General features: G+C 43.4%; 2 protein-coding genes across 7 annotated transcripts; one reads left to right on the top strand and one right to left on the bottom strand.

Annotated features, from left to right (window-relative positions):
• Window positions 1-129: 129 nt before the first annotated feature.
• On the top strand, window positions 130-4,043 carry LOC100826134 (alcohol dehydrogenase-like 6). 3 transcript variants are annotated; one of them, XM_024460870.1, is made up of 11 exons: window positions 130-351; window positions 435-571; window positions 689-735; window positions 840-1,162; window positions 1,317-1,399; window positions 1,485-1,560; window positions 1,635-1,696; window positions 2,140-2,235; window positions 2,343-2,504; window positions 3,527-3,609; window positions 3,689-4,043. In XM_024460870.1, exons 1-11 carry the CDS (start codon window positions 309-311, stop codon window positions 3,717-3,719), a joined length of 1,143 nt encoding a protein of 380 aa, XP_024316638.1. In that variant the 5' UTR covers window positions 130-308; the 3' UTR covers window positions 3,720-4,043. The 3 variants fall into 3 exon arrangements, with proteins under 3 accessions (XP_024316638.1, XP_010235760.1, XP_010235759.1); XM_010237458.3 differs by having other exon boundaries at window positions 143-351; window positions 3,527-3,688; window positions 3,766-4,043; XM_010237457.3 differs by having other exon boundaries at window positions 147-351; window positions 3,527-4,043.
• A 442-nt stretch (window positions 4,044-4,485) lies between these two features.
• On the bottom strand, window positions 4,486-8,578 carry LOC100822763. 4 transcript variants are annotated; one of them, XM_024460868.1, is made up of 13 exons: window positions 8,374-8,578; window positions 7,951-8,049; window positions 7,441-7,704; window positions 7,285-7,356; window positions 7,150-7,208; window positions 6,940-7,075; window positions 6,688-6,784; window positions 6,530-6,596; window positions 5,970-6,068; window positions 5,739-5,828; window positions 5,347-5,501; window positions 5,029-5,130; window positions 4,486-4,953 (listed from the first exon to the last, which is right to left on the bottom strand). In XM_024460868.1, the coding sequence occupies exons 3-13, from the start codon at window positions 7,697-7,699 to the stop codon at window positions 4,821-4,823; spliced, it is 1,269 nt and encodes a 422-aa protein (XP_024316636.1). In that variant the 5' UTR covers window positions 7,700-7,704; window positions 7,951-8,049; window positions 8,374-8,578; the 3' UTR covers window positions 4,486-4,820. The 4 variants fall into 4 exon arrangements, with proteins under 4 accessions (XP_024316636.1, XP_024316634.1, XP_024316637.1 ...); XM_024460866.1 differs by having other exon boundaries at window positions 7,441-7,744; window positions 8,374-8,577; XM_024460869.1 differs by lacking the exon at window positions 7,951-8,049.
• Between the last annotated feature and the right edge of the window lie 4,719 nt (window positions 8,579-13,297).

The following is a 13,297-nucleotide window of genomic DNA, read 5'->3' as shown; positions in this document are numbered from 1 at the left end:
TGTCGAAGCTGCATCATATGGGAAGGGAAATAATCTCTGGAGTAGAATTTCTGCCCTCAAGTTTGCAATCTTCAGCTGCACTGGTCAAGTTTCGAGACGTTTTTCAAGTTTCTTGTTACAGTGTTGGCGGGTAGCCGCGCGAAGCGCGATCTATCAACGACGGTGGTAGGTGGCAGGCTGGCAGCAGCAGCAGAGCACTCCTACCTAACCCTTCCCTACTAAGACGAAACCATTCTGCTCAAGATAGTTTGACTTCTCTCCATCAGAATCTCTGCACCGGCAGCAAACCAGTACGCAAATCTGCTGGAATGGACGCTGCGCCCTCCGCTCCGGCGGCCATCACCTGCCGAGGTAACGAACCGCTTCTCGTTGCGTCGCGCGAATGTGCGTGTTGTGTGCTTTCTGCTGAATCACCGGTGTTTGGTGGCGTGCAGCGGCGGTGGCATGGGGTCCGGGGCAGGCGCTGGTGATGGAGGACGTGGAGGTTGCCCCGCCGGGGGCCATGGAGATCCGCGTCAAAGTCGTCTCCACCTCCATCTGCCGCAGCGACGTCACCCAGTGGCAGTCCACGGTACACCTCAGCACGAACAGCCAAACGGCTTCTTCAGTCTCTTTCAAATCCCAATCCCGTGCATTTGCATTGCATTCCATTCTGAGTAAAACACCACCTTGTATTGTTGAATCGCAGGCGCAGCCTGATCTGTTCCCCAGGATTTTCGGGCACGAAGCATCCGGGTCAGTACCCTGATCTACCTCTTTTCCTGCTAGGTCTCCGCGAATTGCTTTCCTTACAGATTCCAGATTTGCAATGCTGACTTTTGAACGACTTTGATCTATAGAGTGGTTGAGAGTGTTGGTGAAGGAGTGACCGAGTTCCAAGTCGGAGACCACGCACTCACCGTCTTCATTGGGGAATGCATGAGCTGCAAGCACTGTGTGTCGGGGAAAAGCAACATGTGCCAAAAGCTCGGCCTGGAGAGGAAGGGTGTTATGCACAGCGATCAGAAGACCCGCTTCTCGATTGGAGGGAAACCTGTGTTCCATTACTGTGCAGTGTCAAGCTTCAGCGAGTACACGGTTGTCCACTCGGGCTGTGCTGTGAAGGTCAGCCCCACTGTGCCAATGGACAGGATATGCCTACTGAGCTGCGGTGTGTCGGCAGGTAACCTTGTCCGTGCTCTTCGGAAGCTATATTATTGGTGTGGACCGTGTGGTGCTAGGAAATGGTGTTCAATAATTTGGCCATTTTTGTGTGGCTTCATATTTCATGATATCTGATCATCCATTGTTCATTGTTCTGTTGATCTGTTCTTTAGGCCTTGGTGCAGCTTGGAATGTTGCTGATATATCAAAGGGGTCAAGTGTAGTTATATTTGGTCTTGGAACTGTAGGACTTTCTGTGAGTATCTATAGAAGCTGTTAGTGTAAGTAAAAAGAATATGTATTAAGAACTGTGATTTTGAGACCAATATCTGCTGGCTTAGGTAGCTCAAGGTGCTAAGCTGCGGGGAGCTTCCAAGATTATTGGAGTAGATACTAATCCTGATAAGGAAGAAAAGGGTATGTTGCACTTTAAATCTATAAACTTCTGTAGTGATATTTTTTGGAGTACTTACTTTGTGTGTCTGTCACAGGGAAGGCTTTTGGTGTTACAGATTTTATTAATCCAGGTGAACTGAGTGAACCCGTTCAGCAGGTACTTTGCATTAAAATGGTTGAGAAAATTCAACTACTGATCACTTACAGAGTATATACAATTTTAAACTGCATCTTTGGTATAGAAATGGCATCCTGTTTACACAATCAAACTGTTGTGCTTAATTATGGACTGTGAACTACCAACTGAATTGTGATAAAATCATAAAATAAACAATCATTTCCAAGGAAAAAAGTAAGACTGTAGAAGTTCTTCTCTAGGCAGTAACAACAAAATTGGAACAGAGCATTGTGTTCAGAAAGCAATTCTTCCAAACACATGCTTGCCTATGCACTCTTTATGACAACTTGCTTCATAATCATGATCCATTTTTAAGAGAAGTAAAAATATTGATGAGGTACTAGTATCTACTGCACAGGTTTTTGACCTATTCGTCTCAACCTGATAAACAACATATGAATGACGTTTCTTCATTGTTGCAGGTAATAAAACGGCTTACTGATGGGGGGGCTGATTACTCCTTTGAATGTGTGGGTGACACCGGAGTAGTCTCGACTGCACTGCAATCATGTTCTGATGTAATTTCCGTTCTTTTTCAATTTCTACTTTTCTGGTAATTGTGTGCCACACAGTTTACCTATTATGTTCAGATCTATTTTCTCCTCTCATGTTTTGGTCTTGTCAGGGATGGGGACTGACTGTAACTCTTGGTGTACCAAAAACAAAGCCAGAAGTTTCTTCTCATTATGGACTACTTCTTTCTGGAAGAACACTGAAGGGGTCTTTGTTCGGAGGATGGAGACCCAAGTCGGATATACCTTCGTTAGTGGACAAGTATACAAATAAGGTAATTCGGTAAATTGGTGCAGAAGCAGCTTATTTATTTTATTTTTCCATACTCTCAGTTAACAATATTAAATTAAGAAAAATGAACTTCATTAATTTTTACTGGTGTAATTAGTTTGTCCTTTACTGTGGTGTGAGGCGGAGGCAAGTGGAAACATTATTGATTATAATGGAAAAAAAATCTGGTTTGAACCCTGAACTATTGTGCTTGGTCCGAATCGAACCCTGAACTATGAAACCGTCCAATCAAACCTTGAACTTCCTAAACCGTTGAACATAATCCTAGGCCGGCTTTGAATAGTGGTTTGGTATTTTGAGCCTTTCAAAAAATATGAAAAAAAAATCATGGATGTAGCAGACACTATGAACTGATGACCTGCAAAAACTGATAAATTTGACTACTTGTGTGTACGGCAAAAATTACAAGAGAATATCATTTATCTTTTATGTTCTTTTTATTAAACACAAATGGTTATGTTAGTTGATGATTTCTTGGGGATCTCACTTCATATCATTCTCCAAACCCGTGAATTGTCTTAGATTTTTTCCTTTTGAGCCTTGGAAGATGAAATCACCCTTCAAACCTTAACCTGGTTTGCCCCCTCAAAGTTTTGAATATTTTGAAGAAAAAAATGAACACAGGGATGCTACGGATTTGGATCCTGCAACATTTCATCCAAAAATATGTCAATTTGTGTTTTGTACAAAAATGACGAGGAACTTAAAAAAAAACTGGGTTAGGGAATCAAATTGAATGGTTTTTGGGGGTTTGTATTTAATATGAAATGTTCCATAGTTCGGGGTCCAAGTCGAAACAAGCACTGTAGTTCAGGCCTTAGGATGCACTTCTTCTCTTGTATATATACAATTGATGTGTGATCATAACAAAATCAACCGATGTCCATGCAACAATACGTCGAAATATTATATGGCACTTGCACAATATGTTTTTAATTGCCAAAAATTATTTGGAAAGCATAAATCTTAAATAGACATTGACTATTCTGTCATATACCTTCTCAGGAAATCCAAGTTGATGGCCTTGTCACACATGACATGTCATTCAGTGATATCAACAAGGGACTTGAACTGATGCTAGAAAACAGGTGTTTGCGGTGTGTGATTCATATGCCCCATTGACATGATTGAGCAACTACACATAGTGCTATCATCTTATTTTTACAGGTTTGGGGTCATCTCAGTAATTTCCACTTGATCTGACTCCTGGCTCGAGACTCTCACATCACCCTCTACTCCTGTAGTGGTGTTTCACATTGGAAATTCTGATGATGTTATCAAGAAGATTACAATCTTACACCGACATGTCCTTCAGACCCTCATATGTCCTATCTTATCCCAAGAACTATTCATGTACTCTATCTTCTTGCAAGTTGATTTTGTAGTAATCCTAATGTTGTATGTTTGAGTTTCTTGGTCTGGGATGAATCATGTAAAGCTGAGTGATGAAAATATATAAAGCAAATCACATCTACTTATTAGTATTGCTCCATCAGATGAGTTGATACATTATTTTGATCGAGAATGTGTTGCTTGCTCCTGCTTAAGGAATTCTCTTTAAATAATGGATCAATCAGAAGCAAGGGAATTAACCTCAGCCGTTACTAGCGGCCAAGGGATGATTAGCTTCTTTTCTCTTTTGCTAGTTTAATCATGTCTTGCAGTTTGGCATTTGTTTTGTATTTGACTCTTCATTTTGTTTTGGTTATGCTTTGTGCCTTCTCTAATACAAAATGCATGTTTGAGGAAAAAAATAGTGTAACAGGCTGAGCTAGAAAACACTGTTAGTATGGATACAGTTCAATTGTGGAAGCATTATAATTCAAAGCGACATCTTGTACTTCCATAAGATTATAATTCTTCATATCATACAGCGGCAGATTTTGTGCAATAATTCTTCAAGTTAAGCAAATTGTAGGCTGTTTCTTAGCCCTTTTTAGCAACAAAATAAATCCATCCTGACATTTAAGCAAGTAGCACTCCATGGAAATACATCCTTGATGATTACTATGTGTAGTTCTAGCAAAATTAGTAACTGATAATCTTTCAACAAAAGCATTTCCATAATTCAAAAGAGAATATCCGTCTGTACAGCTCTCCAGTCATTGGGCCTTGCTGGGTAATTCGTTATCTGATACACAGTAATAAATTTTTGGTGAAATGCACTTCATTTTCACTACAGTCGACTAAAATGCTGCATAATTCTTCTTCATTGTCAGCAGCAGAGGAATATTGGTAATTTGCTATTTCCTTTTGTAATAAAACTTTCTTGCTTGCCTGATCCTGGTAACAAACTTCATTAATTATTAGCTTCCTTCTTCCACAGTGGATCTAATTGGGGAAGCTCATATTCCTCAGGATTTAGGGCCAACGGAAAATCTGGCAATGGAGGCGGTGGTGTGATCATCCTGCTGATTCCTGTATTTGAAGTTCTGAATTTACAAAAACATTATGATTAGCATTTACTTCACTGAAAACAATACTGTTTGACAAAATCCAACTCTTACCCTTCTTGGGTGTACAGGTGCTGGTTGTCCTGGAGCTTGCTTATTGTATCTCTTGGTATCCTGTCCAAGAGATATTTGGTTGTCCCAAAAGGAATTGATATTCTGCAACTTTGCATGTACACAGGTTAGTCTCCATAATAATTCTTTCAAACGAGTTCTGCGAGTTAAATATTGGACTATTGCATAACGCAAAAATAGCTTCCAAATAAGAGACCCGGTATTATTTTTTCCTCGCGCCAATTAGCTCATAATAGGTGCACAGCAGTAGATTTGGAGACAAGTAAATCAAGTAAGGAATATTAAAAATTGTCCAATAACCTTGATGTTGGAGGAGTTGAATGGAAGGCCTCAGAAGCCTTTTTGCTCTCTTTTAGAAACTCCTCTGATGCTTGTAGGGAGGATATTGCCATCTCATCTGATTTCTCGGTGTCTCCCTCATCAAGAATCAACCCATGGAAATAGTATGCAGAAGCCTGACAGAAAAAAATAAAGACAATAACACCAAAGCGAAGACAATCAATATCAGTATGTCACCATGTAGAAGATAAAGTATATGATCTGTTGAAGGCTTCAATTTAAATGGGACATGGATATTTGCATTCAAATATTTTTCCAGTTCAAGACATGGACCATGCATTTTCTATTCCGAAATCAAAATAATTAACATACTTAGGAATTATGAGAAAATACTGTTAGACTAGTTTGCACACCTTTGCTTCAGCATACTTCCACTTTACAAATAGTGTGTGCTTTTTTCCCCATCCATCTGTTAAAGGAAGCTCTGGTATGCTGTCCTTAATCTGTCAAAAGTAATTCATAGAGTCAAGTGCAGTAAGCTTACGGATAGCTTTTTGATGCAAAATGAAAAATTATGAAGTACGATATGAAAAACAGGCCCATATGCTGATAAGCCATTGAAAATAGGTGTGAGGAAGAAGCACCTGTTGCCAATATTTGATCATCTCGCAAGCTAAACGCCGTTTTACTGCTAAAGTGGCCTTTGGATTATCAATTGCCAATCCTAGTTGCATATCAACTCCCTGTAGAATTTGAATGTAATAAGTCACTCCAACTCTCCAAGAACAGGAGGACACTAGTAAGGCCCTGAATTTATTTGTGTAGACAATTGGGTTCCTTTTGGACATGGAATCTAAAACTAAGCAATTTACTTGTTGAAAAATACGACGATGTCCATAAAAGAACAGTACAATGATGAAGACATAAAATAGTATTATGAAAATGCATAATTTCAATCAATGCATTCGGTTTGACCACGATGTAGTCAGACATGTGAAATGCATAGGTATAACAAAATATTGATGTTGGTTGCACTTTTTATCAGAAATATTGTTGATCCTCTATGCAACAGAATTGAATTACTTCAGTTTTGGAGAAGGTTTGAGCTTATCCATTTCGAAAAAGGAAAAAAAAATTAAGGGCCTTGTTCTTTGCGAAAAAAGTTCTTCTATGTTGATGTTTATTGTTACATATTGAAGATTACCTGACCAAGTCCTTGCAAACTAAGTGCTTTTAGATTCCCTTCAACTATATCTACGGGGAGTTCCCTTCTGAAATTGACATCAAAGAGTTGAATTTAGCATGTCTTACTGCAAACTTGGGCTCTTCAAGGTCACAAACTGAGACCACCAAACATTAAACCTTTTTTCAGGCGGTATCTGCGGAAGTACTTGATGAAATGCACAATCCAAGTACCCAGCTGCTTTCAAGAAAACATCAACGGTAGCTCGCCTGCTCTCTGTGCCAGACCACATGTGTATTGTGTTTGTTAGCACAATACACAAAATCATATAAAAAAAAGTAGTTTTCTTGATCTAAGATGAAGATGCTGAATAACCAACATTCAAAATTAGCAATTTTCTTGATCCAAGATGAAAATACTGAATAACCAACCTTCAGATACTCTGGGCCCATAGCCGTCACCGTATGACCTAGGAAGAAGCAGGTAGTTGGCCTGCAGGAAGCACACCATGGCCATCAAGTGCAGCACAGACAGCACCTCATACCAAGCATCTGTCATTGCTGTCTCCTGCAACCAAACCATGGACAACTTTGAGCATCTTTACCCTCCAATCTCTGAACATTGATGGACCCCATCCTTACCTCAGCATCGTCTTCTTGGTTAGCCCAAACAAACTGCACTTTGTTTCTCAGCTCACTGCCTGCAACGGTATGCATTACAAACAGCAAAAACACTAGCATAGCAACAAAACCAACAGTATAAGATCGGGTAATCACTTTTCACCAGCCCTAGCAGAACTGGTAGGTACTCCTCCAGAGCCTGGAGAAGATTAGCAGTGCCAGACCCTCCTGAAAACAAAAGGCTAGGAATCAAAGCCCAACTTCTCATATATTTCACACGTAGCAGCCGAGCAGAACACACCAGCTACACACCGTGCCGCGTCGTACTCCCTCGCCTCGGCTTCTTCAGGGCCACCACTGACTCCTGCATTGACATTGCCACAACCCTTGCTCTTAGAGCTGACAGCCTCTCCACTATGCTCTTATCCAGGTGATCACCAAAGGACTGCGAGAAGTCTACGGTTCTCGGTACCCGGAGCCCCGGGAGGAAGATGACCATCTCACCGACGCTTCTTGGTCTCCCCTGGCGTCTACTGCCGGGATCCTTCCATTTCGACGCCCCACAACCCATGGATGCTGCAAGTATGGATTTGTCTGAAAATCCGGTACTTGGACGCTGTGAAGACAGGAGCAAAAAAAAAGGAAGTATATCCTAAGGAACTTGTGGTGGAGTGGAACCAAAGTCAGTCATCAACTGTTTTAAGACATCCGCTGATCGACGACGACCAAGAAACGAAGTGGCAAGGAAGCAAGCTTGAAGGAAAGATCAAAGGAAGGACACGCAGAAACAAGAACTACATAAATAGCAAAAAAGATCCTTACCTTTGTTCCTACTTTACGGCGAGCTTAATATTGGGTTTTGTTCAGCGACTACACTAATCCGAATTAATCAAAATATGCACCTTTGGCTACGCTTGTTCTCTGCAAATAACATCCCTACATCAGTTAGGGGAGAGTGCAACTTGAGCCACTGGAAGGCCAAGTTGGCAGTTCCTTTGTCGGGACGACAAACATATGGTGGAAAATAATTCAAGTTGGGTTGTCAAAAAACAAAAAAAGTACTAAAAAGTTGCATGTGCCTAGTAATACTGCTACTCAGAAAGCAGTGCAGCAGCGCATGATGCATGGAACTGACGACTTGATATCTGTTCCGTACTTGTTTAAGTCTTGAAGCAATGGAAGGTTCAAAGCTTCTGTTGCTAAAGGATGCAAAAAATCGAGGAGCGGAGGAAAAATAAGAGCTACCTTAGTCTTCGCGAAGATGTCACATGTGCTGCTTCTTGGAGCAAAGATTTGCTTCTAGAAAGCAGAAAGAAAAATGCATTTGAGGGTGATTTGATTTGGTGTAGAACAGAACTGGAAAGAAAATGAGGGCCTCTTGGAGGTGACGAGCTGAAGGAAGAAGTCGAGAGGGAGGGGGCAATGAGTTGTCTAATGGTGACGTGTTTATTTAAAGATACACGCTTGGTGATGTGTGGAGGCAAACTAGCCAATGCAAAGTCATCGAGTGTTTCGGAAATACCCCTCTTGTCAATACTGAGATAATGTCGACAGTTTTTCTCTTTTTTGTGAAAGGCAGACACACAGGTGCAATGGTGGTTTCTGAAAGAAAGAAAAAAGAGTGGAATGTTCCGTAAAAAAAGAGTGGAATGTTACTTACTCTATAGTTTTCTTTTTACTTCTTTATTATTATTTTTGACATAACTTACTCTACAGTTTATCCTCTTTTCTTCTACGTCCGTATTTGTTAGTGTGTCTCTATCTGCATCTTTCTCCTAGTGGCTGCGTATCATAGAGTATCTGAGATTTAGTGGACTAGCTAGATTCAGCATTATTGCCATGAGAACTAAAAGATTGCACTACAAGAATGAGAGCGGTCCGCATTCCGTCCTCGAAGAAAAACTTTCTTGACTCGGAAGAAGAAGAAAAGAAGCCGAGCATGCCGGGGATCATGCATGATGTCCAATGATGCCCCGATCTGGTTGGATTTGTTCGCTTTCATCTCATTGAGGGTCTAAAGTTCTACTGGCTAGAATTAAAGAGGGGAGAAAAACACGTCTCTTTCTTTTAGCGTAGTTGGCCGGCAAATTTTGCTTACATCCGCTAGTTAACCTGTGCTACGCAAATTGCGAAAACTTCAGGTAGCCGGGAGCAATTTATGCGTCGTCGACGTTGGCTTTTCTTCTTCCCTCATCAGTTTTCTCTTACTGCAAGTACGTTGCAGTTCTCTTCTGTTTTCTTCTGCTGAGGTGTCCACTGCCGCAGCAAAAGAAACCCGGCAACTATTTGTTGGAGGAAAGAAGCCGTCGCGCTTCCTTCATCATGTGTCCCTGCCTAACCCACATCACGCAGTGACTAGTTCACCACGGCATGACATGCCCCCCTAGTTTAACACAACTAGTAGTAGTCCGGGCGGCTGCTTTCCACGATCTAGAAAATCCCTGTCATCGACTCCCATAGCATAGGTTAAGCTCACGTGTGCCGCTTACCTACGGTCGTGGCACCATTAAGAAAAAGGAGCAGAAACACCCAAATAAACGTGCATGCGAAGCGTAACGATCAAGGTCGACGCGCGCAACAATATAGATCGGCACCGCCGGAGCGGCCTCGGCGGCCCACGTGGGGGCGCTCCCGAGCCGCCGCCTGCCCGGTCGTCGGAGGCAATCGAGAGAGGAGGAGGACGTGTTTCTTGTCGGCTCCGGAACGTCAGCTCAGCTGGTATCTAAAATGGAATAAATCAGGTCGGCAGCGAGGCCAGCGTGACGGTATCCTCGGCGGCGGGGCACGCAGCACGCCCGGCCGCCCAGGAGCGAGCGCCGCGGGTTAGCCGCCCGTGTCACGCGATCGATAACGACCGGCAACTTGGGCCGGCGTGCAAATTGTAGTGGCAACTTGCGCTACGACCTTGTAGCTCTCTCGGCCGTGGTTCATGTGAAGCGGGCCGATCGTGCGAACAACTGTCTTCGGCCTCTCCTCCAAGTGAGTTGGACGGCCAGCAACAACCAAATCAAAAAGGAACTTGTCACCGGCCCAAGTAGCTCGGTTGCTTTCTCTGTTGTTGTCGGTTGTTTCTAAAAAAAGAACTTGAGAGGCCTTAATTTTTTTTTTCAAGGTACTTCATCTGTTCTTTTGTCATGAGTCAAACTTTTTGGCCAAGTGAACAGAAAAACTGTACCAACGTATATAACTTTAAATTAGTTTCAATTAACCCGTCATGACATAGATCTTTTACCCTATACTTAGTTGGTATTATAGATATCATTGTCTTTCTTTAAACTTGGTCAAACTTTAAAAGATTTGACTTAGAACAAAATTAGCCATCTTATATTTAAGAACATTAATAGTACTCCTTCCGATCCGACGCTCGAGGAAGTATTAAGTAATTTTATTAATAAATTACATGTTTGGGTTTTAAATGTCTTTCGAGACATTTTAGCGTCATTGACTCTTTGAAGTCATCATCTTGGGACATGTGGGGTGGGTGGTATTGTAGTGTAGTCTACGGTTGAATGGTGGAGAGGAGTCAGTGGTGTCAATTGACGCCCATGGCTTTGGTTTCAACCTTGTCTATAGCACTATCCAAAACGGCTACAAACTACTGTAGACCAATTATTATTTATCCTGGCTTCGCCTGGAGTGATGCAGCGTTGCGTCGTAGGATGCGAGAGCATGGGATGGTAGAGCCGTACGTCCACTCATTTTTTTTAGAAATGTCTGCCTCATTGATTTTGGAAACAAAGTACAAAGAATTTAAAAAAATCAAACATAAACTAACAACAAAGATCCCTGATAAAACTAACAGATGCATCAAGCTTCTTCGAAATAAAACTAACAGTGGGACAAATGAGGGTGGACATGTGGATCAGGCAATGGGAGTATCCATTGGTCCTTCCACGAGTCTTCGACATATGGATCAGACAACAAGTGGACAAATTTTACACAAATTGACACTCCCTATGCTGTCCAACTTTGAGGAAGAAATGAAGAAGGTGCACAAGTTTTGACAAACTATAATACGGAGTACTGTAATTCTATAAATGGGTGAGGCCCAGCTCCGTTCTTCTTCGTGTTGTTTGCATTGTTGGCCCCTATCTTTTTGGTCAGGCATGACCCGTGGACCTGGTGCCGATGTGGCCCGTGAGAGCGTGGTGGTGTGAGGCAAAACATTTTAAATTGAAATTTTTCGAAACGTGCCATGTGCATTCCGCTTCGGAAAAGACCAAAACCAATCCGCTATTTGATGACTTGACGACCTATCCTGTACTAGGCGGGAGTAGCAGTATTTGTACGTTCTACGACTTTTTGGTACTCCTCACGAGTCACGACCCCGGACAAAGTTCGAGGCAGTAGGCCTGTATAGACTCTTGTTGGGGCGTCGGGGAGCGTGTCGATGGAAGGGCGAGCCAGATCAGGGAACGGATTTGGGCGGTGGAGCCAGGGCCGGCCATCGATCAGGTCCCGGTTCCTGGCACGTCTAGCTGTTCGTTCTAGGTGCCATCGCCAGAGCGCCCACACGCGGGCCTGCAGGCTCTCGCCACCGGCCACACCACGAAAAGCAGCGTCGACGACGTGACGAGCCGAACGACGTGCCAAACAGCTTAGCTCCGTACACGCCCGGCCGGCGTCGTCACACGCACGTTCGTACAGTTTACGCGAACACGCCAAACGTTTTGCTGCAGATTAGACTCTTGCCGGACTGCACGCCACAGTAGTAGTACGTCTGGGCATGTTTCGTGTTTGGTGGTCTGTCGTCGAATCTTTTTCTCCATGGGATCGTTTCCGTGATATATAGATCCCGAATTATCATTCCCCTTTTTCTTCTTCTGCGGCTTTGTTCGTTTCTCCACTCATTTTATCCTTTGACGGAGGACGGGGAGAGAGAGGGGAAGAACATGATCCTTCCACCATCAAAAGGGTTCGCGTCGGCGGAGCCCCCGCCAGGATAAGATCGCCTTGATTAACAAAGAGACAGATCTCTCATGGATCCGCGCTTCTTCTGTTTCTGAATGGCCAAACAGTGGCTAAAGGCAGGCTATAAAGAGCACCTGATGGAGAAAGCTAGTACGCACCTTGGCGATTGAATGACCTACTAAAACAAGAATTAGCGATAGCATCTGCAAAATGAGTCGATGACTTCGCGTGCAGAGAATAGTGCCAGCGGCGGGGAGAGTAGGGTGTGGAATCGGTTTCCCTTCCTTGACAAGGGAGGAACATTCCTGCCTCCAATTGCAACCGTCGCCAGCTGAACTACCAGTGCTGAAAGAGTGAGCCTTCAAGCGCTCCAATCTTTACACTGCAGAAAACAATATTCACGGAGCCTGTTAAGCCTGTGATCCACATAAATCACGGGCAGCTTGGAGTTATCCGTTGAGAAGAGGATAAAAAAACAATTGCTCCTTGGATTCGATTTCACCTTGATCTTTAGAACTCGGCAGTACTAAAAAAACACAGGCTGTGTTTGCTGGAGCAGGACCCTTTTTTTGTTCTGACGACACAGAAGACTCGGGCATTGACACGCTGAGCTGCCACCGTCTCAATTATCAGCGGAAGATGCGACCTTCGTTCTCAATCAATACACCCGGACAGGGCAGGGAGCAGGACTGCACGGGACGCAATTCCATTTTACTGCCGATTCTTCAATTGCAAACTGTTCCCGGCTCGATCAATCAATACACTGAGCGCATGCAGTTAAGGGAAAAAGCAGTCCGGGTCACTCACTGCCTAAATTACTCGATCCCCTGCGGTTCTGCTCCAGAAACCTGCAGCGATCACCAAGGAGTTCACTATTGGTAACCTGTTTTCTTTTTGTAGAGCTTTCATTTCATGGCAGCAGGAATCCCATCCCACTAGCTGCTGCTGGTTTGAAGGCTGACGGCGACGATAAAAATCCAACACACACTGGCCCGCCCAAGAATCCACACCCAAAGAAATTCTCGCCAACCAGCCACTGTGTCTCGGCGCACCCATGTGACCCACAGGTACAGTCCATGCTCCATTGTCCCAAATCCATCGATCCCATTTCCTGACCCCAGAGGCCCCACGCATGTCCTTTGCCCCGAAGCACCGCTGCGTGCACCCACCAAAAAGTTACTCGCTCACACAGCATAGAGCCCAAGTTACGGTATAATGTTGACTTGCATTCCTTAGTTTCGTACCTACCTACGCGCTA

This window comes from Brachypodium distachyon, chromosome 3 (assembly GCF_000005505.3).
Source record: "Brachypodium distachyon strain Bd21 chromosome 3, Brachypodium_distachyon_v3.0, whole genome shotgun sequence".
Classification (NCBI taxonomy): Eukaryota; Viridiplantae; Streptophyta; class Magnoliopsida; order Poales; family Poaceae; genus Brachypodium; species Brachypodium distachyon.
Note: the sequence above shows the minus strand (reverse complement) of the source record. Positions and strands in the feature narration are given on the sequence as shown.

Coding starts and splice junctions, on each gene's coding strand:
- LOC100826134 (XM_010237458.3), top strand. CDS start 309: ATGGACGCTGCGCCCTCCGCTCCGGCGGCCATCACCTGCCGAG. Junction 352..434: donor GGCGGCCATCACCTGCCGAG/GTAACGAACCGC, acceptor GGTGGCGTGCAG/CGGCGGTGGCATGGGGTCCG. Junction 2,505..3,526: donor TGGACAAGTATACAAATAAG/GTAATTCGGTAA, acceptor ATACCTTCTCAG/GAAATCCAAGTTGATGGCCT.
- LOC100822763 (XM_024460868.1), bottom strand. CDS start 7,699: ATGGGTTGTGGGGCGTCGAAATGGAAGGATCCCGGCAGTAGACGCCAG. Junction 7,209..7,284: donor TCTGCTAGGGCTGGTGAAAA/GTGATTACCCGA, acceptor ATACCGTTGCAG/GCAGTGAGCTGAGAAACAAA. Junction 6,785..6,939: donor TGGGCCCAGAGTATCTGAAG/GTTGGTTATTCA, acceptor GGTCTGGCACAG/AGAGCAGGCGAGCTACCGTT.